Raw genomic sequence first — 22,879 nt, 5'->3', positions numbered from 1 at the left:
ATTTTGAAATCAAGAAATAAAAAGGCAGAATATTTCATCATTCAGTCATAGTTGTTTTGCGAAATGCTGATTGTTGATATAGGAATTCTGAAGGTATAATAGTTACTATTATAGTAGTTACAAAGTCGTTATCTCACAAATACCAAGCCGTAAACCGGCTTCGGGATTTAAAATGGCATGATTGGGGCGGGGCATTTGGGGGGCTCAGTAGGTTAAGCAGCTGCCTTCTGCTGAGGTTATGATCCCAGGATCTTGGAATTGAGTCCTGTGTAGGGCTCTCAGTGGAGAGCCTGCTTCTCTCCCTCCCTCTGCCTTCCCCCACCCCACGTACGCATGCTCTCTCTCAAATTAATAATAAAATCTTAAAAAAAAATTTAATGGCATGATTGTTTTTCATTTATTAAGTACCCCAAATCCTCAGCTCAGTTAGAGTGTGGGACTCATGAAAAGAGTTGCCTGTTGTGTCTCCATCTCTTGCTTTTCTTTGGTGTGCTACAGAACTGCTTAAATTTTACTGTGGTTACAAATTAACTGGGAATCATGTAAACAGATATTGGGTCAGTATTCTGGGATAGATCTTGATATTCTGCATTTCTAATGTACTTAAATGGATGCTATTGCTGCTGGTTTGGACAACACTTGAAATAGCAAGAATATATAGTAACCTCTTTTCTCCCTTCTTTTCTATTGGGAAACCCATTCTATGTGGCATGAGACAGGACTCAGAATTGGCCAGTCAGAATCTCCCCTAACAAGTGATTTGGAGTCAAGATAGCTTTCTTCCAGGAGCTATAGAGGCTGGGGTCATCTTTCAAGGCCCAACAAATATGAAAGAATAAGGCTAATATGAAAAAGGGCAAGTGAAGAGAGATGAGAGACGAGTGTGTCCTCAGAGCATTATTTGGATTTCTGGATCCGAATGTACTTAATATACGTCATCCATGGAATTACTGGTTAATACAGTTTTTTACTTAAGCTAGTCTGAGTTTCTCCCTGTTACATTATAAACCTGAAAAATATAGGTAAGCTTGGGCATTCATTAAATCCTAATTGGTGATAAAGAGTTTGGTTAAGTATAGATGACAATACAAAAGCAGGGCCAGATTAACTGTCAGTTGTATGTAACTTGAAACCTGTACATAAGTCAGTTTAAAAGTATTCTAATACAAATTTAGAAGCAGTTCCATTCCCAATGTAGAGAACTACTTCTTTATTATTACAACCTTTGCCTTCACTGACGAAGGGGAATTTGGATACCTACTTTTCCACTTTGTAGATGAAGGCATCCAAATTCACACATCTTGTTTAAGGCTACATCTAAAGTTACAGAACCAAAACCTATGTCTCCCTTTCTCAGGGTGTAATTCTTCCCCCGTCATTTTAACTCCTTATTGTATAAAGACATTGTGTAGATTGCTAGCTCTTAATTTCCATAAGATTGATTATAAATACATTGTCTAAGTGTTTCTAACACACTTTATATGTGTATACACATTTGAAAATATGGGATAATGATATAGTAAGGCACATATACAACCTGAGAGCTGATCTATGGATATATAAATATTGAAATAAGGTTATTTCCTAAACGTGATCCCACACTTTCTAAATGTGATTAGTAATTCTAAATCAATGCCAAATCCACATTCTTTGAAAAAATATTACATTGTTTAAAAATTTGGAAAAAAGTATTTTTGTAAGTTTAGTTAATACAACTTTAAAGGTACGTGCTCTTAAATACTAGAAACTTGGGACACATCATTACAAGAGGGAATTGGTACCTGAAGGTGAAACTATTTTACCTGGTTAAGTTTGGTTCATACAGGACTGGCATTTATAGAATGAACTTACAGGTTTTATTAAAAAAAAAAAAAAAAAGAAAGCAGGCATCTGAAACTTGATGAATTATTATGCCATGATAATTATTATTAAAAATTCCTTTAAGGCTTCAGTAATTCCCTTTGGTCGCTTGAAGCAATTCCTACCCAGACTGGTTTAAAAATATAGTTTAACTGTAGTCCTAATAATGTTTGCATGTATGATGAGTTACTAACACGAGCAAGATTCAATTAAGTCTCCAAACAATTTTACAAAAAAGAAAAAAAAACAAAACACTTTATTTTCCACAAGGAAGAGCAATAGGAAAAATTAAATCATTTCCCACATATTGTTTTCTTAAAACAGAGCCTACAAGGACATATTCAGCACCAAATAAAACAGGAAAAAAAGAGAAATTACAAACAGCCATAGAATATAATCTATAAAGCAAACATTTAATATTGCACTTTGTTTTGCTAATGTTTTGGGTTTTACTTTTCCTAATTGCAAAATCAGGACTCTATCTTGAATACTGGAATACAACTGTGAACCTCACATCTTAGGTCAGGAATTGACCAATATTTGGAAAAGAGTAAAGTAATGCCTCTAAATAAGAAAAGTAAACAAATACTTTAATGGGGTAAATAAAACTTTATTTGATAAAGTTTTATATATATTTAAAATTTAATCACATTTTGTGACCCAGTGCCAATTATCAGAATATTGGTCATTCTCACTTCATGTGTTATTTATAAGAGTATACGGTGATAAGTATTCCAATGCTATGCATATCAACAATTGTTCCCTAGTCAGTTAGACATAAGAGAGAAAAGAAAAGGGATTTTCAGACAACCTCCCCCCCAACAAAAATAAAACCACCAAATGCCCTTTATGCCAAATATTCCATTAGCTTCTTTTGAGGGGGACATTCACAAAATGATTTAACAACAATAAAAAAATATTTCACCCCCATTTCCTTATTATCTAGTATTAGTTTGCTACGGGAGCCCAAACCCTTTACTGAATCACTTAAAACGTGATTCATTTTTACGCTGGGCTTTCTTCACCCTGTCAGCATTTTTCAAACATGAATTGTCTTCCATGTTTTCTTAAAGGCCACTTATGGAAAAGCCTGTTTGTTTTGTATGAAGCTTTAAGACAGTATTTAACCAGGTCAAGCACCAAGCCAGAGTTACTATTATTTTCAGCCACTTTATTAAATGTGGGGTTAAATGGCAGATAGATGTAACACCCATTTCACACGTATGTTGCAACATCACAGATGCTGATTTTCATTAAAAGCATCAGAGCTGAATTCCTTCTAAAATAAGACCACTAGTACACTTGGTACCTTGGAAAATGGTTTTTAAGTGTCATCATGAATGCTGGTATATTTGTTATGAGCCAACTGTAAATTATCTTTAATACAAACTATAATTTACTGATGTAGTTGCTCTTACCTATATATACTCAAAGTGAGTGGTTTCTCATGTTTAGCAAAATGTTCTTTAGATAATGGAAAAAATACTGTCACTAAAAAAATCCCACAAAAATAGAAAACAGTTCTCATTCCAGCACACGTTCTAGTATTTGTAATTTTAAAGTTATACACTTTCAGAATAAACTTGGGTTTTCGAGCTCTGAGAAGTTGGAGCGGGATATGAAATGTATAAAGTAAGCTCTCTAATCACAACCTGAATATATATATATATATATATATATATATATATATTCCTGCTCAGAAAACACTGCACCAGCAAAATGATTTCCAACATAGGTGTATTGGAGGTAATTAAGTAACTCTGTTAAAAAAATAAATGCACTTTCTCCCCCTCCTGTGACTGGAAAATTTCCATACTCTTAAAATAATAAAAATAATAATTTTTAAGAGCAACAAGCCCTTAACTCTTTGCTGGTGCCTGCCATACTGCCTTTCTTTACTCCATTCTTAGCTCTGCTAGTTTCTTCTTTTATGTAATGATAAAAAGGGAATGTGGGTGGGTTATCACTTTTGTGTATGTCCCTTTTCCAAATTTCCCTCTCTAAAAAGCCAACCAACCAACCAACCAACCAAAAAAAAAAGTAACTCAACAGTGCAACGAAACACAAATAGCATTCCAACAGTTTGGCAAGTGATGCGTTCACCTGAGATTAAGTGATTTTAGGCAGTCAGTAACAAAATGCTGCTTTGCTGTAATAGTAGAAAGGCAACAAATTCTTAAAAGAAACCAAGAAGGTATACAATCTTGACAAAGTCTCTTATTAGCTTCCTCCTCTTATCTCTTTTCCCACATATCTGTTGCGTATCTACTACAGTAGGCTGCAAAACATACAGCAAGAAGGATTGGCTTGAAGGCATTTGATGTTTGTAAATAAATCCACAATAGGATCCAAGCTGAAGAGGTGATACATGGTCAGCCTAGTAGGACATTTCTGAGCATGTGCATACGCAGGTATAGTCCAGGCTATATTAAATTAAAAAAAAAAAAAAAGTCAGTGCGTTTTTTTTTCATGTTAAAGTTTTTTCAAAGCTTTCTTTTGTTCCTTGTTGTGCTGACCGCAAACAAGTTTTTAAACAGTATCAAGAGTCTGGCATAAATGGAAAAAAAAAAAAAAAAGCTGTAGTGACATCGGAACTGCACAATGTAAGCATTGAGCATGTGCAAATTTTCAAATCAAAAGAAGGAAATCATCCCTCTTTACAACGTGGTGTCTTGACACGTATGACCATAGGCTAAGAAGACTGCTCTTAAGTATGTGCCTGTTTTAAAGGAGAAAAGCTTAGATCTTCAAGCATGTTGGAGCAGTCCCAGAATGTTGCTGTAGGCTTCTAAAGCATGATCACTGGTTGTTTCATGTGTTTGCCATTTTTCTGGGCAAAAGCAATTCCACTTCCTCTGAAAACGTGTCTCCAAGATACTTCTCTGTCCTCAGCTGGGAAGAGATACAGTTCGGAACCCACATCAACTTGACTTAACCAAGTATTCCTTCAACGAGAGGGGCAGGATGGTCTATCATCTGCTGACTGATCAGGATTTGGATCAATCTAAAAAGAAGAGTTAAAAAAAATTACAAAGTTATCTGATCAAGTCTAGTAAAAATGCAGCAATGACTAACATTCTAAGTACTACTGAGGAATTGACTCAGAACATACACAGCATGTAGGGGAAGCGAGAAAATATTATCTATAAAGTGCCTGATATTTAATTACAAAATTAATAAATTTTTTTTTAAGATTTTATTTATTTATTTGACAGAGAGAGATCACAAGTAGGCAGAGAGGAAGGCACAGAGAGAGGAGGAAGCAGGCTCCCTGCTGAGCAGAGAGCCCGAAGCGGGGCTCAATCCCAGAACCCTGAGATCATGACCTGAGCCAAAGGCAGAGGGGCTTGACCCACTGAGCCACCCAGGTGCCCCCGAAATTAGTAAAATTTTTATAGGTATGCCCTTGCGGTGTTTTACTCAGCATTCAGTAATACTTAAGACTCAAAATAGAGGGCGCCTGGGTGGCTCAGTGGGTTAGGCCGCTGCCTTCGGCTCAGGTCATGATCTCAGGGTCCTGGGATCGAGGCCCGCATCGGGCTCTCTGCTCGGCAGGGAGCCTGCTTCCTCCCCTCTCTCTCCCTGCTTGTAATCTCTCTCTGTCAAATAAATAAATAAAATCTTTAAAAAAAAAAAAAAAAAAAAAAAGACTCAAAATAGAGAGTGGAGAAAAATTTCATAGTAATGATCTCCTTTTGTCCCTTTTCATCCTTCTACAAAAAAAGTCAACTCTTTTCTAGGCTTTGGGAAGAATGCAGTTGTGTGAACAGTGTTCTTGGTGGTTATCTGAAGTAACAACCTATGAATGTTAAACACTAGAGAAGGCCTAAGAAAACTGTGTATCAAGAAATAGCAATCCTAAACCAGAATGCTCTACAGTCTGCCCACCTTTTCTATGACTAGAGAGACTTTAATATGCACATATATTTAAGCAAAATTAATGTATTTTAGTCGATTCTCAGGTAGAGAATGAGCACAGGAAGGCAAGTGGTTGGCTTTAAAACATTTCTTTTACTGAAACCTTTTGGGTAAGACCCATTTTTATTTGCATTTAAATGTAGCATAATCCAAAGTGCCTCACAGAACTTTAGGTAAAACATGTTTTTGAAGGGAAAAAAAGCAAGTAACTTTACTTTTAATGACTTAAGAGAAAAACACTTTAATGCAGGCCAGAACTTCTTCCCTTCTATGTGACTATTAACTGAATCATATTCTGAACCAATTTAGGATTTTAGAAATTTTTAATTCTCTTAATTATCTTTAGTTCACTTGAAAAGGTGGTAGTAGAATTTTGCCACAAATTTGCTTTAAAGTGGATGACTGACATTGTAGTTCTTTTAAAATGCCTGTTGTAAAGGCAGAAAGTCTCAGATCAAATCAGAAATTACTGACTTAAGATAGAAATATCAGCATAAAAATTTAACAAAATCTATAGTTAAGTGGGAGAACTTTTAGCACATAAGGACAAATTCCGTGAAACAGAACAGTGGGATAGAAAAACTATGGCTAATTAAGAATTTGCAAGAACAAATTCTAAATATCCTATAATCAACAATTAAAGTGATCTTCTATTTAAACACATCTGGAGGAAAAGGAACTCTTCTAGCCATGATCTTAAGGGGGAAAAGCAACAATTTCTTGCAGAGTGAAGCAATCCCACTTAGGTCTTATTTGGGAGTAATATTTCACTGTTAAATAAAGACCTATCTGTGATCACCAAAAGGGTAAGGCTGATTCTAGTTATTTACAAAATTACTTCGCATTATATTGGTATCAATGCCAACTTTAAAGCCCTGCACAACATATATTAAGATGTATTCTGAAGAACTTCAATCACCTTCCGAGGGAAGCCTTTCCTGATTTCCAGGGCCTAATGAACTACTCTTCAAATGAACTGTGTGCATTTCTAACGTTACGGAGTATTTTGCTTCTAAATTTGTTATTTGCATCAGTCTGTGAGCTTCTCGCAAGAAGAGCCATGTTTTATTCACGTAATGCTCAGTGGTCATCAACATGAGATGAATAAAATAATCAGTGTAGAAATGTTTGTATAACCTGTTTTGCAAATATGTTATCTTCCCCTATGACTGGGAATGTTAAAATATGCAAGAATTAAATTGGAAAAGGATGATAAATAAGAGAAATTCTAGCTACTTCTAGTAGCTACTTCTAGTTCATGCATGTAAAAGCCACTCCTATTGATGCTTTAAAATATGAATTATTCCTTTAACAGGCATTTTGTAAGCATGATATTAAATCATTATCCCTACTTCCCCAATGATGTAAGAATCCTACTTACTAAATTTAATCTAATGTTTAATCCTGTTGTTCTACATTATATTTTTCTATTAACGTAATGATAATCAAAACCTAACTGTATTTTTTAAAAAGTCTGTAATGCTGTTTCCCAGGAGAGTCAGCCCATTTCAGACTTGAGCTAGTGCTTACCTCTGAATAAAGAGGTGGAGGCAAGAACCGAAACTCCTGGATATATGCAAACAGTGGTCCTTGAAGGGCTCTCTCAAAGTCATCACAAGCACTCACAGGTGCAAGATTGTTCCGCCTTTGTTCCTCTGTTACCACTTCTGCATAGCTGGGTGGTGCTGAAGGAAAAAGATACACGCAATTCGAACACCATGTTCTTATGCATGTCAAAATACACAGAATAGTAGGTATTAAAAAGGAATGTCAAGATAAAAATAGTAATTGTTTTGTGATTAAAACTAGGGGGATATATGTTTTAAATCTAATATTAGGGACATATCTACTTTCTACATGTATAGACAAAAGTTTAATCATAAGATATTAAAGGCAAAATTATGTTCTTCAAAATAATAAGAGAATAGGCTTAAACATGCATTATCAAATTACCTTCAGGTCTTTCACGTAGAGATAAACCAAGCCAGTTCATATTCATGCTACACTGACTGCTTACACTTGAGGTTCTGCTACCAAATGGATGTAGAGGAATGGTACCAATGACAAGTGGCAAATTAAGAAATAAATCCATAGCTCCAGGAATATCCACATATACCTAAACATTGAAAGGAGATGGTAGGTTTAGTATTACAAGCATTATTTTTTTCTTTAAAAACTAATAACCCAACTTTAATGTTATCTTGGGCCTTCATTTACTTACATATACACAGAATATAAAAAAAAAAAGTTCCATCACTACATGTAGTACTACATGAAGTAGTTTACATGTGAGGTAAAATTAGTAATTGTAATTCAAATTAAAGGCTTACATGTATTTGTATATATGATCTATAGAATACAAAACCCAAATCCTGGAGTAAGACATATCCTCATGACTTTAATACTAAACAAACCCTTAAATCTATACCTACCATTAGTGAGTATTCCACACGAATTATGCTACAGTCGAGGATAGAAGGAGAAACTGGTGGAATTTTCAGCAACTTTCCATTCCATGTATCGGTCTTTCCAGATGATAAGGATTCCCCACGTAAATTAGCCACAAGCTGTTTTACTTCCTTCATTTTCCCTTTGGCATAGAAGGCCTGTGTTTGGTAAATGGCTGCCTTTGGCACTACCATTCGGGAAGAGCAGTTCTCAATCTCAGCAAATATCTGAATTGATTCACCTAGAGGGAAAAAATATGTATCTACTGTTAAACAAAAACAACCAAACCTCCAAAAATGTAGATTCTTAAGCCAAAGTCTGAAAGGTCAATGGACTACATGGATGAAAAACAGTCCCAAAAGTGGCAAGAAACTTAGAATTATAAAAATGAACTACTCATGTTTAGTAGCTGTTAAGAACGGACATTACATTCACATTTATGAAAGAAAACTGGGTTATTTCTTACCAAGAATATCATATTGTATGTGCATTTAGTAGAAATACTAAATACTTAATACACAAAAGCTGAGTGAAGAAGGATCATTTTCTGTGGGAGTCCATCTCATACATACCTGGGGTATAGCCCTTCCTTTCGATTTTGGCACTTAAGGATATTGGGCCTGAGGTACAGAACCAGCAACAGAGAGTCTTTTCTTTTGTGCCTGCTTGGGGTGACTGTAAGAAATAAATTAGAGAAAAAGGTCAATGCACAAATTAAGACAGTATAACACAATGTTTTAAAATAAAACCCTAAATTTTTGGAGAATAAGAATTAAAAACAGTGTTGTTTTTTTCCAGGTGTATTCAGATATACTTAAAAAAAAAAACTAACCAATGGCTTCTGAATTATACAATTATTTTCATCTTATGTATATTCTCCACCCAATTAAAAAAAGGGGTAGAGGGCTTAACAATATATTCCATAAACACAGTTTTAGCTCACACTATTTACAAATAAAGTAATTAAAAACAAACCAACCAACGAATCAAACAAACAAAAAAACCCTTTCCACATTCCACTTCAACTGCCTTAAAAAAAAAGGCAGCTTGGAAAGCAACTTGGTTACTATCCCAAATGTTAACATCTTTCTTTGAGAATATAAAAATCAGTTATGTGAAAAAAGGAAAACTCTCATTTTTAAGATTCTTACTTGCTTAAAGATGTTATCATTTGTTTAGACCAAATAAAGTTTTTAAGGTCAAATTTGAATATTGTGAAAAAATGCAATTAAAAGGGATTTCTTTTAAAATATGATTGATTTTTCATCAAAGTGACAATCTCCCCATCACTTGACAACTATCCCTATATTGGAATATGCAATGCAGTCCAAGGTTTAGATTATGATCTTTCAATGGTAAGTGATACTGTCTCACAATAATAATGGATACTACTGTTCCTCCTCCACTGAAATTATCCAGGGAACAAATCTATTTTTTGTTATTCTTTTAACTTCCGAGTGAGAATTATTTTGTACTATATGCTGTTTTTACTTTTAAAGTTTTCTTAAAGTTATTATAGTATCAGAAAATATGAGCATATTCTTCACTAATTTATGTGCTCTTGACTCTGTTTTTAAAAAACAGTATTTATGGAATTTAAAATCACTCTTGTGAAAGTATAGAGACTGCATAGTTTAGGTGATTATTCTTTAGTATTTATATGCCAAAAACGAAGAATGAAGAATTCAGTCAGTTCTTACCAGTAATGAAGGAGTGTTGATATCTATATGCTCAAAGACTGTAAATTCCTTCTTTAATTTTACTGGTAGAAGCCAAGGCCTGTGCAATTCGGCTTTCACCCAATAGCGCACACTGCCATGTCGGCCTTCGAATGAGGTAGCAAGTGGTCTGTGCAGAATATAAATTCAATATATTAATTTTATACCTCTTTTTAATAATTATACAGTTGGTCAGCATAGAAGTGTTACTATATTCCACTGCTTATATATCAATGAGGTAGCAAACAATTTTTTTTAATTTCTAAAGGGATAAGTCATTGGGGAAAAAAAAATCTTCTGTTTTCCAATAAACAATAGCTAACACAAAAGTATTATAGAAATTTTGCTTTAAAAAGCCAGAAGAATACAATCCCTTTAAACTAAGAAGAGGCTGCTTTTAACGCTGGTGGCAAAATTATGAAAGTCTGGAAATCAATTCTTGAAATAAAAAATTTAATTTAAAAACAAAGTTAAGAATGGTTTTAATATTTTTTTTTTTTAAGATTTTATTTATTTATTAGAGATCACAAGTAGATAGAGAGGCAGAGAGACAGGGAAGCCGAGCAGAGAGCCCGATGTGGGGCTTGATCCTAGGACTCTGGGATCCTGACCTGAGCCGAAGGCAGAGGCTTAACCCACTGAGCCACCCAGGCACCCCGGTTTTAATATTTCTATTGAGAAAGTTTACACACTGGCTTAGGAATTCTCTTTTTTTATAATAAGTAAGAAGATCTAGAGAATATCTAGAAGAGTTGTTATAATTTCAAGAATTTCACCTTTTACAAAGTCTACTAAAAATCTAAAAAAGCTGTGTTTCCATTTCCTAGTTTTCTCATGTTCTCTTTTTTTGGCCATGTTTTCTAACTGTACTGGCTTAATAAGAGAAAGAAACAATTCTGTTAATCTCTATCAAGGGAATCAGAACTGGTTTTCACCTCTCCCAGATTTCATTAATTGTAGAAGGTTTTACTGCAGTGAGTTTAGTCTCTTTCATAATTTCACTAGCAAAATGCCCAGTGTTCAGTTATTTACAAGGTAAAGTGCTAGCTTAGATTAACATGAAAAGTAGTGGGATTTTTACACCTTTTTTTTTTTTTTTCATTTTAGACTCCTGCATTAACGTGTATAGCATGGAAAAATGAAATGTAGTATTTATGTAAGTCTTCCAGAGTCTATTTTAAGTGACTTTGGTTGATAAACTAGTCAGACCCAATATTAGCAATATATTCATAGACTTACAGTATTTCTCTTAAAGCAGATTGGGGCACTACATTTAGAATGACATTAAATAATATGGTAAATAGAATACTCTGATTTATCCGCATAGTAACAATTCAAGTACTACAATTAACAAAGATAATAAGAAAATTTGGCAGGGAGGGAATAATCGCTTTGAAGACCTATTTTTACATCAAGAACAAACCACTTTCCTTTTTCCTTACTATAATCCATGCCTTATATTCAATTATCTGATAGGTGTTTCCTTTTAAATCCGGGTCACCGAATCAGTTGTATGACTTTTATAATAGGTCTTTGCACAGAAGCTATTAATTTCATTATCAAAAGATCATTATAAAGTTAAATTATTCCTAATTAATGTTTATCTTTTTACATTACTGCTGTGGGTTAGCATTAGCAGAAAAGATAAAACACTGGATTTTCATAAATTACTGAGTTAAGAGTTTTGATAAGTTCTAAATTTCCACTAATGTCAACTGATGATAAAATAGAAAGTGCTTACATTCTGATTAGCACCTTCCAATTCACTCGGGGTAGATGAAATACTATTTAAGTTTTAAAGATCTCACAGATTTTGAGACAGAGTACTAAGAATTGAGCTTTGCTTTCTTTAATTTTGCCATGCTATATTAAAAAGCAGCTTCTTTTTCAGTGTATTGTTTTCCTCTAGCAATATTCAGTGATGAAAAGGGTTTTTTTAAAAACTAAAAATATTTAAATTTAGAATAATTTTAACTTTAAAAGAATGGAGGTTTATTAAAAATGCCTGTTACTCATAATACTTACGTCTGTGGAAGCTCGAAGCTGAATGCATATTCATGCCTTCCTGAATGAATAGTGTTGAAGCCTTCTTCTGAATTATCATCATCTAAAACAAACAAAGAGAAAACAAAAGACTTGATTTTAAACCTTTACACACTCTCCCTGGTGGCAGTACTCTAAAGGTACTCCTATAATAATTAATTAAGGCCACAAGCTTTGGAGTTTGAGAGATCTTAATTCTAACTTCTGTCACTTCCTCTGGGTGAGTTACTACAAATTTCAACTCTTCTGTTGCCTCATCTGTAAGATGGGGATAATCAATACTTATGCCCTTAAAGGCAGGTGTTTTTTTTATTTTTTTGTAAACTACCCAAACTGTAAAGCATTTGTGTCTAACATAGTAGATGCTCAACCAGAGTCAGAGCTCAAGTCTCAAAGAGGTTATCTTTGTCTCCAATGGTTTACTTAAAAATTTATCATAAGACTATATATAAATTAAAATTTGTGCAAACCTTTCAAGTCTGTCAGTTTTGATGCAGATGACATGAATGTTACAATTTAAAACCATTAGAAAACTTCGTCAAATGCTTAAGTTAAAAAAAAAAAGGAAGTGATATTTAAATGTCAGTTTCAGAGCTAAAAATAAAAATTCTTTATTGAACCTAAAATGTTCACACTAAGTTTGTCCTAGCAACAGCTAAAAATCTGCACATAAAAATACATCTTAGGATTTAAAAGGTTCCTGCTCACTGGGAAACAACACTGTTCCACATCCTTGAAAACAACACTGGTCCACATCCTTGAAAAGTGAACTCTAATTAGGCTGTTCCCAATTGCTAGGAGAATGACCTTTCATTTTATAACCCATTTTCTTTAGGCCCAATATTTTTTAAATTTCTCCAAAATATATACGTATTTAACAAAAATGTGGGAGAGGATTCTGAATTCTTAAACTGACTTCTAGTTTAGCTTTCTTAGTGTAATTACAGACACGTCTGTACTGATGTAGTCTTTCGGTGTAGAAGCCAACAGCAGCCATGAGTGTAGATGAAATTGGTATTATCATTGAACTTTCTCTCACCGAAGTATTGAAGAGACACAACGTGATGCCTCCGTTACATCAAAAGAGAAAAGGGGGGGGGGGAAGCGTGTATCTGCGGGTACTTTTATTCAGAAACCATGATGATTCCTTTTTATCTCAATACTGTTTTTCCTCGCCCCCTGTGCAAATCCTCTGAACGAATTTCAGCACCGAAAACCGGTGAGTTGGGGGCTATTTAAATTCGCTCCCCTCGAAGGCGCCCGAAGTTTGCCTCCCTCTCCTTTCCGTCCCTTCTCGCTCCCTTTTTGTGCCAGCTCAGCACTCTCATTGAGGCGAGCGGCGGCGGCGGCCGCGCCGTGGTAAACAAGTGCCGGGCTGTCAATCAAGAACTAGACCGGAGCAGGAGAGGACCGGCCTAAACCGGCGCGAGCAGATCCCAGCCGGCCCGCCCGCGCGCCGCCGCCGCCCGCGCGCTCCGCTATACATACGGCATACGTCGCGCGGCGCTCGCGCTCGCGTTCGCGCAGCCTAGCCTGCTGGACTGGGGGCGGGGCGATGGCACCGCGGCGCTTCCGCTTTACACGCCCCAGCCGGTGACCGGTTCGATCTGGCTCGGGCCACCCTGACACCTTTACAGTTGCGGTGAGGGAAACTGGGGCGGGGAGTCGGGGGGAGGAAGGCCAGGGCTGCACAGTCTCTGGGAAACAATGGGGAGGGGTCAGAGGATACTCGCCGAGGCCTCCCCACCCGCTTTCAGTGTCAGTATCACCTTTCCTCCCCCTCCCGGCCAGCCTTGACGGTCTGTTCCCAGGTCAAATCAAGGTAGCGGGTCTGGTGACTACACAAGTCGGGAAACACAATTTCTTTCAAGTAAAAGGCAGTGAACGTCTACAGAAGCCACCTGACCGAAAAACAGGAAAATGGGGTCCCGCTAACCCCGCGTGCCCAAGTTCCTTCTGAATAGATTCGTCAGTGAAAGTTACGCCCAGGGGCTATTCGGCACCTGCGAGGCCAGCAGGAGCTTCTCCCCATCTACTCTGCGGAAACCCGAAATCGCTTTTTTTCGGGGGGCGCCAAGCAGGGAGGTGAGGGGCGACAACATTCGGTGACACGAGCCACGCCGCCTCCAGAAGCTGCGGGAGGGACGCGAATAGGGGCGGGGGCAGGCACTCTGGAGGGACCTTTACCGGCGCACGCCGGTTCCAAGCCTCGCCCCAACCGGCGCGAGCCCACTCTCCCCACCCGCCCGCGCCCAATCCAATCAGAGCCTGGCATCGCCTTAGCAACAGGCTAACAAACGCGGCTCCGCCTATCGCCGGGCGCCCGGGGCGGGGTCTCAGTTACCAGGCTAGTTTGAGAGGTCCCAGTTTTAAGTCATTGAAACTATTCCAGCTAAGAGCTTGTCCACGCTTTGCAGGGATTGCGGGGCATCTCGTGGGGTAGGGGGTACATACTTTTGTTTACGAAGAAATCATGGAACAACTAAAGAAATTGTGCTTGTCCCCGTAAGTCATTATTCTACCTTTCCTCCATTGCAAGCCTCATCTCCCTCAAAACCTTTGTTTCTTATCCATTTTATAAAAAGCTGCAATGTCCAGAAAGGTTCAAAGACAAACTCGTGTCTGCTTTCCAAAAAATACCAAGGCTGTCATTCGGCATTTGCATCTTACCAGTGTTCCTGCTTGTAAATACTAACTAAAAATTATTTCAGGATGCAGATTACCTATGTGTAACTGTGAAATCCCAACTGAAGAAGTGATTTCATCTTAATATTTAAAAAAACGATTACATGCGGTAACTCAAAGCATCCTTCATTTCGACACTTGTCTTAGTTCCATTTGCACTTCCTCAGGGATGTGTATTTTTTTAATATAAAAAAGGTTAAAGACGTGCTGTACTTTATGAAAAATCGTTAACATTTGAACTAAATATTGCATTAAAAAGGAGAAGCATAAAATTACATAACCAGTTTTAACATTATATTCTTCTTGGGCTAGGAATTAAGTCATCGCCACCACCTGACGCGTGTAACCAATCTGCTGAGAGCAGAACAAGCGCCCCTCCTCACCACCCCCCAGAACTGGTCCGAAACAGGATTGAACCGCTTCTAACAAAGGGTGGAAACTTAGAAAAACAAGCTTAGAGTCTCCTATATTTCCACAATGTAACCATTTAAACAATAGATTGGAAATCTCAGGACCTCTTCTCGCCTTGACAACCGTTTATCTCCCTTTTCCAACCAAAAACCAAATCCAATGTGCCGAATACTTTTCAATTCCATTTGACTGGCACGGGTTTCATTGAATGCACGTTCCAAAGTTAGGCATCATACTCGGAAAAGAAAATTACTGACCCGAAATGGTTTCTAAAACTGATTTGAAACCTATCATAATGATAGATACTGTCCTTTAAGATAGAGAATGCCTGATGTAAATTTATAAAAGGATCTGGAGAGAATAGGGAAAAAACACGTGGGGTGTTGATACCATATGTCAAAATAAGCCACAGAAATCCTTTATCAAAGAACAATGATGAATTCCTTATAGTATTTTGCGTGTCAATATTAAAAATGAAAATCATCTATTAATCCACTTAAATGTTACTCCATTTCTTCACTGAAGCTTAGTTTTTAAAATCTACGGTTGCACACTGCAAGGAAAGAAATCGAATACTGGACTGCAGATTTTAGCATTTCATTTGAAAACTTATTAATAAAATCACTGAATTGGATTTAAGTAGAATTTACAAATAAGGTAGAAAGGTATTGCAAGTGCGTATGGAACAAACCAAGCCGGGTATAGAGGTAGTTGAATTAAGTGCAGTTTGCAGTCACTTTGCAGATGCCTGCATGCATTACGGTTTAAGACACGATGAATGTCAAGGAGAACCCAAATCTTCCAACTTTGCTAATCTTTAACTGCTATGTGTTATGCCAGGAGCTGAATTACATTAATTTCAGAAAAACTGAAAAGGTACTTTCCCAAAGGAAAAAAAGGTCTAATGACTTCTGAATAATATAAAAACTTACCTCTTTCGTGTCCAATTAAGATGTCTTTATGGTTGAAATATTCTACTTCTTCAGTGTAATTCTGTGTATAGGCAGTATTGGAGCCGGCGTTTCTTGATTCGGTCCAGCGTACTTTCGCATGTCCTCTTGCATGAATTTTAAGAGATTTCACTCTGATTTCCCCGGTAACTTCTAAATTCACCCTTCCTGAGACTGTATCCCCACTAGAATACACAGGGACATTGCTGTCATTAAGACAGTCAAAGCTTATTGTCAAACTCTTCACCTTTCCCAGCACCATGTTTGTAACAAAATCTATAAAAATATAATGTAAGACAAAAAAGTCGAGATCACATATAAAACGTGATCTTCACCTAACACTGATCGATGTCTTTGCCGTGCAAAAAGCTTGCAGGCAAGATCAGTGATTCTTTACAAATAGTTCATTGAGATTTCTTAAAAAGTCAGGGCAGCAGAGAGGCTGCTGCTCCGCGATCCTGCTAGTCTCAGTGGTCTCCTTACAAAGACGGGCGGCTAGAGGCTGCCAGCTCACTTTAAGAGCAGCTTTGTGAAAAACAACCCCACTGCGCATGCGCACGCCGCGGCTGCTGTCCGCCCTCTCTGCGCGTCCCCTCCCGCGCCTGGCTCGCTCCCTCGCTCGCTCGCTCGCTCGCTCGCTCGCGGGTACAGTAGGTGTACAGCTAAGGGAAGAAGACACTGGGGCTGTCGGGAGGCTGAACCTGACTTCTCTTCATTCTGGGCTCTTATTGGTAGGCAGGCTACCGTAAACCCTCGACGTGCTATCTGGAGCCCCTTCTTACCGAGCACACTCGAATAGAGAATGAAAGAGCGGGGACACTGGGGGACAAGGGCTGGGTGGGAAGCTGTTTGCAAAGCCACGTAAGGACAAACTGCTGAGTGACCAACCGAAGCGTGCGTGACCGGCACTGCAGGGTTTTGGCCACTGCTTGGATGGGAGGTGGAAGAAGTGGTGTATGAAGAGAGATGGGGGAAGGGGAGAAAGGAACCGGTTGGGCGAGCGACTGGTTGCTGAGCATGATCTAACGAATTAAAAAAAAAAAAAAAAAAAGAAAGAAAAAAGTAATAAAACCCAGACAAGAAATAATGTTCGTACACAAGAGCATTCTTGGTTTGGATTTTTTAAAAGACCAGTGCGTTGTAGGCAGTGTGGAAATGAACTCAGCCGAGGCCAAACGAACCTAAGAGAGGCCAAAGAGAATAAGGGAGTAAGAAAGAGAAGCAACTATAATTTAATCAATAGGTACCCCCCCACAACTGTTTTCGCTTCCATCTCTTAATCAGAGAGCAACGAAAAGCAACCAAATTGTTTGCATGATGACACCAGGGGGAAAAAGGCCTGACCACTTCCTAGAAGGAAGAAAAGAGACTTTTTAAAGACACCACCTACAGCTAGATGTGCAGTTTATGACATGATTGCAACTCCTGTATCCAGAGGATTAAAAATAGAGTTCAGCCTAAAAAAGTACCACCTTATTAAGAAGCAGCATGACACAGTGTTTTAGTTGACATCACATCCACAGCATAATAGAAAATTAGTGAAGAAAATTAGTTAGAAATTAGTGAGCCTGTAAGATGGTTTTTTAAAAAGCATGATTTCGTGTATAAGTAGAACTTAGTTTTGTAAAGTTCTAATAGTAATTTTTACCAGACCAATAGCCTAAGACTCTTCAACATAATACACCTTAAAGACAAGTACAGTTATCTCTTTTTTGTGAACATTTTGGTAACAAATGGCAGTGTTTTCATAAAGTCACACTGGAACTCAAGGTGGAGCAACTTACACTTTCTAGATATTTCAATCAACAGAACTGTTTCTAAGAGGGAAATGTAGAAGGAAAAAATATGAATCTGGAACTATTTTCATAAACAAATACACTTTGGCAGATCTTTTGACTATACTCATTGGTCTTGCTGTTTTCTTGCTTTTGGGGGAAGAAACAATTTTATTTAGTTGGATTTTAGCTGACAAGGCAATTAGATTCAGCATTGTATATAAATATGCAAACTGGAGAGTTAATGGACAGACCATTTATCTCTAATAGACTTTAGATGGTTATGTTTAAAACCCTGAATATGTGTATTTAAGGGGGGAAAAAGTCTTTTTTTCTCTTGGTTGACACCTGGTGGAAATTCGAGTTGTTCCAGTGCTTGGAATCCTGTACTAGCTTTGGTTAACAGATACTGCTTTGGTTTTTTCGCCACCTAGTGGTAAAACGTGAATTTGCTAAAATTCCGCTTCTCAGCGTTAAGGTCGAATCATTTATTAAGCATTCAATGACATTGGACAAGAAACGGATATGAAAGTGCAGTAAACTATGAGGCATTCATTAATAAATTTGCTTTAAGTTATTAAGGGCTAATGAACAACAGTTGGATTCTTCAGAATTTTTAGTAAAATTTTTCTAGTTGGGACATAACTTATTTCTGAAAATTAAAAATCTGCGTTTTAAATGAACTAGAATTGCATTTAACCAGAAAGAACCCTAAGAGATTTACCTGTAGTTTGGAAAGTTGTTTTCCCATATTAAATAATTAGTTTCTGTGACTATAATCCTTCTCTTTGAAGCTTTTGGGATATTATAGGTTAATTTGGGATGTTATTTTAGGATATTATAAGTTATTGGCTATGATAGAATATTATAAGTTATTGCTTTTATTATTTATTTTGCCATTTCTCTCTATCTCTCTCTCTCTTTTTTTTTTTTTTTTTTTTTTTTTTTTTTTTTTTTTTTGGTACTATGTTTTCCTAAACACTTAGGTAACCAACAAATTGCCAGGAAATTTTTATTCCCTGTCATTTTTACTTAAGATCCTACTCACTTAACCTAATTATCACCTTTCTTCACTTTGGTTTTAATCATATAACTGTTTCTAAGTGTCTAAACTTGAGTTTACGTGCTTCATTTTGTTTATCCCCTAGTCATTCCAACTATGGAAACACCAGAAACAACAAACAATGAATAAACAACTCTGGCACCTTTAAATTTCTGTTTAGGTTTTTGTTTTTAAAGTTTATTCAAGTAATCTCTACACTCAACATGGGGTTCAAACTCATAATCCTGAGGTCAAGAGTCACATGCCCTTCTGACTGGAGCAGCCAGGTGCCCCTGTGCTTTCTGGTCTAAAGGAAAAAATAATAATAATTTTAAAAAACTACTTGGACTAAATTTTGGACTAAATGTTTTCTCTCCTGACTTTTGTGACCTTCCCTTTTCAAAACTCCTTGTCTAAAAATCTGCCCTTTAGATAAGTTGAAATGTTGTACTGTAACTCTTATCTTGGTGTTCTGGACTTGTCTCACTAGGCTCTTATTGTATTTTGCATTAAGTTTAAGCTATTCATCTTTACCACCAAGGCTCTTCCCTATTGCACCCCAGCCTACGTCTCATATGCCATCTCCTCCTACTCATCTGCTAACTCTCTATACTCCTGTCAAGTACATCTTCTGTCCCCTTTGTTAGGCTGTCTCGCTGTTGCCAATGTGAAGTTACATCCTGCTTTTTGTGCCCAGAACAACATCCCACTGTGTTATCTCCTTTTCCATCTTCTAACCCCTCTACTAGACTCAGCTGGCGCAACTGAATAAAATTTCAGGTAGAGTAACTAGCACCCCCTTCCCTTTTTATAGCTGTGTCAGTACTAAAATAGAAATCTGTCTTTATGGTATTTTTTTTTTCAAAGTGGAATAATTTATTATTCTAACGGAAGTACAAAGTAAGGAAAATTAGTGTATCTGAAAGAGAGAAAGTTTCAAACTAGCAATTTCAGTTTTTAGCACCTTTGAAAAGAAATATTCAGAGTTAAGAGAGTGGCAGCAGAGGCCTGAGCACCCAGGATGACAGTCCTCGGACTTGGCCACGCCGTTCACAGAACAGGGCAGTCACCTGGCTGTCCTCGACGCCGTGAGCGCCACGAGGGAGAGGAGGAGGAAGGTGCTGGCGGGGGCCCGCGGCCGTGGAGAGAGGAGGCACGCGCAGGCACGGGCGGAGGGCCGGCGAGCCTCAGATGGACAGCCGGAAGGCGCTGACGATGCAGTACATGTCTCTTGCACCTTACTGTATAAAGGTTTGAACTCAATCTCAAGAACTTGTCTAAAACTGACAAATGATAATCACTATCAAGAGATTTAATATTGATGTGGTATGTAAAAATACGGCCAAATCTGGAATTTTTCACATATCAAAATGCTCAATACTATATTGAAAAAAAAAAAAAAACGGCAAGCCATCTCAACTGAAAGTTTGATTATAGTTGTAAGAAAAACCATTCCAGCAGTTTTTTTTTTTTTTTTTAAATCCATGGTTAATCCTTATTTCAGCTAACACTTGATAGGCCTAAATACTGTAGAACTAGGGGCATTCTGTTTTTGTCTTTGTTGTTGTTGTTTGGTTTTTTGGTCTTAATTGTGTATTTCAAGATTTTGTAACTCTGGCTTTATTATATTTTTAAAGATTTTTTTTTTTTACTTATTTGAGAGAGAGAGAAGAGAGACAGAAAAACAAACAAACAAACAAAAACCATGAGCAGGAGAGAGGCAAAGGAAGAGGGAGAAGCCCACTTTCCACTGGGTATGAAGCCTGATCCCAGGACTCGGAGATCCTAGGCCTGGAAACCGATGGCAGATGCTTAACCAACTGAGCCACTCAGGTGCCTCTGACTTAACTCTAATACCTTCAAAATGCAACAATGACTTTGGTGTGGAGACTGGAGGCAAGATTTGCTATATTATTAGTAAAATGAGTGAGGTTTTTTAAATATTTGATAATTATATGGTATGTTTGTTATATTTTCCATACTTAATGAACATTTAAATGTGTGGTGAATTTCATCATAAAATTCAGTACCAAATTTTTGTTTCTCTTCTCCCACATTAAGATATAGTGTGATATGGGGATGCCTGGGTGGCTCAGTTGGTTAAGCAGCTGCCTTCGGCTCAGGTTGTGATCCCAGCGTCCTGGGATCAAGTCCCACATCGGGCTCCTTGCTCAGCAGGGAGCCTGCTTCTCCCTCTGCCTCTGCTGCCATTCTGTCTGCCTGTGCTCGATTTCTCCCTCTCTCTCTGATAAATAAATAAAAAAAATCTTTTTTAAAAAAAGATATAGTGTGATATGTATTATGTGAATGCAGTTAATCTTTTATTTTTGATTTTTTGATTTAAAATAAAGTCATCCATAATTTGATCACCCAGAGATACCACTATTAACATTTTGTTACATTTCCATCTAGGTGTACAACTAGTAGAGAAAAGCATTGCCTGTGAAGCAAAAACAATGTTTCTCATATCATTAGAACATTTTTGACAACAGGTTTGATTAGAGGCTTAAAGGGAAAATCTCTTGAATGAATTTATAACACGTAGGTCCTGCTAGGTTAGATGATTTTGTAAAGTTTATTTATCTAGCCCTGAGTGGCACTGGGCCTATGTGAAGGATCAGAAATGATAAGTTCCTTTTTTTTTTTCCCTTAAGATTTTATTTGCTTATTAGAGAGAGAGAGCACACAAGCAGCGGGAAGGGGCAGTGGGAGAAGCAGACTCCCCGCTGAGCAGGGAGGGAGCCCGACATGGGACTTGATCCCAGGATTTTGGGGTCATGACCTAAGCTGAAAGCAGACATTTAACTGACTGAGCCACCCCGGTGCCCCAATGCTAAGTTTCTTTTCTGAACTACTTTATGACTTTTGACCAGGCACAACTTTATGTAATGAGGGTAAAAACAACAACAACAACAAAACCTAATTATAATAACAAACATTTTCTGACGGGTATTGAATTTTAGTAGCAAAATATAATTGAATGCAACCCGTTCTCAGTTTTTTTTTTTTTTTTAACCTCAAATTCATATTTTGCTAACTGGAATTTCATATTTGATATCTTACTTAGAGAATGTTGCTTTTCTAGTTATCTACATTCTTCTTGTTGATGAAGAGGATCACTATTATTGGTGATTTTTAAAACCAAAATCTTGGGGTGCCTGGGTGGCTCAGTCGGTTAAGTGTCCAACTCTTCGTTTTGGTTCAGTGTTGTGAGTTTGAGCCGGGTATCCAGCTCTGTGCTGGATGTGGTGCCTCCTTAAGATTCTCTGTCTCCCAGGGCACCTGGGTGGCTCAGTGGGTTAAAGCCTCTGCCTTCAGCTCAGGTCATGATCCCAGGGTTCTGGGATCAAGCCCCGCATTGAGCTCTCTGCTCAGCAGGGAGCCTGCTTCCTCCTCTCTCTTTGCCTACTTGTGGTCTCTCTCTCTCTGTCAAATACACAAATAAAATCTTTAAAAAAAAAAAAAAGATTCTCTATCTCCCTCTCTCTCTGCCCCTCTTCCCTACTTCTCCTCTCTCCTTCCCTCTCTAAAAAACAAACCCCCAAACTTGTTTACTGTCACTATTTTTTCAATACTGTTTAATGGAAGCATATTCCAAGGGTCTGCTATGTACTGTTAGTTTTATTTATTGTTGTTAGTTATTATACTTCTGCTATCATAACTTAAAAACTGTAAGAGAGAATTATTACTTGTCATTTATCTGAAGGAGCTCAGTTTTCATGTTACTATTTTTCCTGTTGTTGAGGAATTTTACTTGCTACCGCTTTGAAGAAGTAGCTATGATGAAGGAAGTGTTTGTTGGGAAAATCTGTAAGGAGGAGGGGCAATTTAAGTTTAAAATTTTGCTGGGAACTCACTGCCACCAGAATTCTAAGTGTTTCAAATGACTTTTTGTGTCAGGGTCAGGAAACAGGTTAGATGATAGCTAAACTTTGAACTCACACATTTAATCTGTGATTTAGTAAATTCACATGTGTCTAATCAGCAATTGGTTTTATATTTTTCATTTTTGCAACATGAATTTTTTTT

The 22,879-nt window shown here is 37.3% G+C and overlaps 1 protein-coding gene across 3 annotated transcripts; it reads right to left on the bottom strand.

Moving 5' to 3' along the window:
- Window positions 1-2,085: 2,085 nt before the first annotated feature.
- ARRDC3 (arrestin domain containing 3) lies at window positions 2,086-16,541 on the bottom strand. Of its 3 annotated transcripts, XM_004759094.3 has the most exons (8): window positions 16,016-16,541; window positions 11,970-12,051; window positions 9,927-10,074; window positions 8,799-8,901; window positions 8,211-8,467; window positions 7,732-7,894; window positions 7,309-7,463; window positions 2,086-4,864 (listed from the first exon to the last, which is right to left on the bottom strand). In XM_004759094.3, exons 1-8 carry the CDS (start codon window positions 16,293-16,295, stop codon window positions 4,808-4,810), a joined length of 1,245 nt encoding a protein of 414 aa, XP_004759151.1. In that variant the 5' UTR covers window positions 16,296-16,541; the 3' UTR covers window positions 2,086-4,807. The 3 variants fall into 3 exon arrangements, with proteins under 3 accessions (XP_004759151.1, XP_044930332.1, XP_012915202.1); XM_013059748.2 differs by lacking the exon at window positions 2,086-4,864 and having other exon boundaries at window positions 7,315-7,501; XM_045074397.1 differs by lacking the exons at window positions 9,927-10,074; window positions 16,016-16,541.
- Between the last annotated feature and the right edge of the window lie 6,338 nt (window positions 16,542-22,879).

Source organism: Mustela putorius, unplaced genomic scaffold (genome assembly GCF_011764305.1).
Source record: "Mustela putorius furo isolate JIRA1106 unplaced genomic scaffold, ASM1176430v1.1 tig00537350_pilon_pilon_pilon, whole genome shotgun sequence".
NCBI lineage: Eukaryota > Metazoa > Chordata > Mammalia > Carnivora > Mustelidae > Mustela > Mustela putorius.
This window is presented reverse-complemented; position numbering and strand designations above follow the sequence as displayed.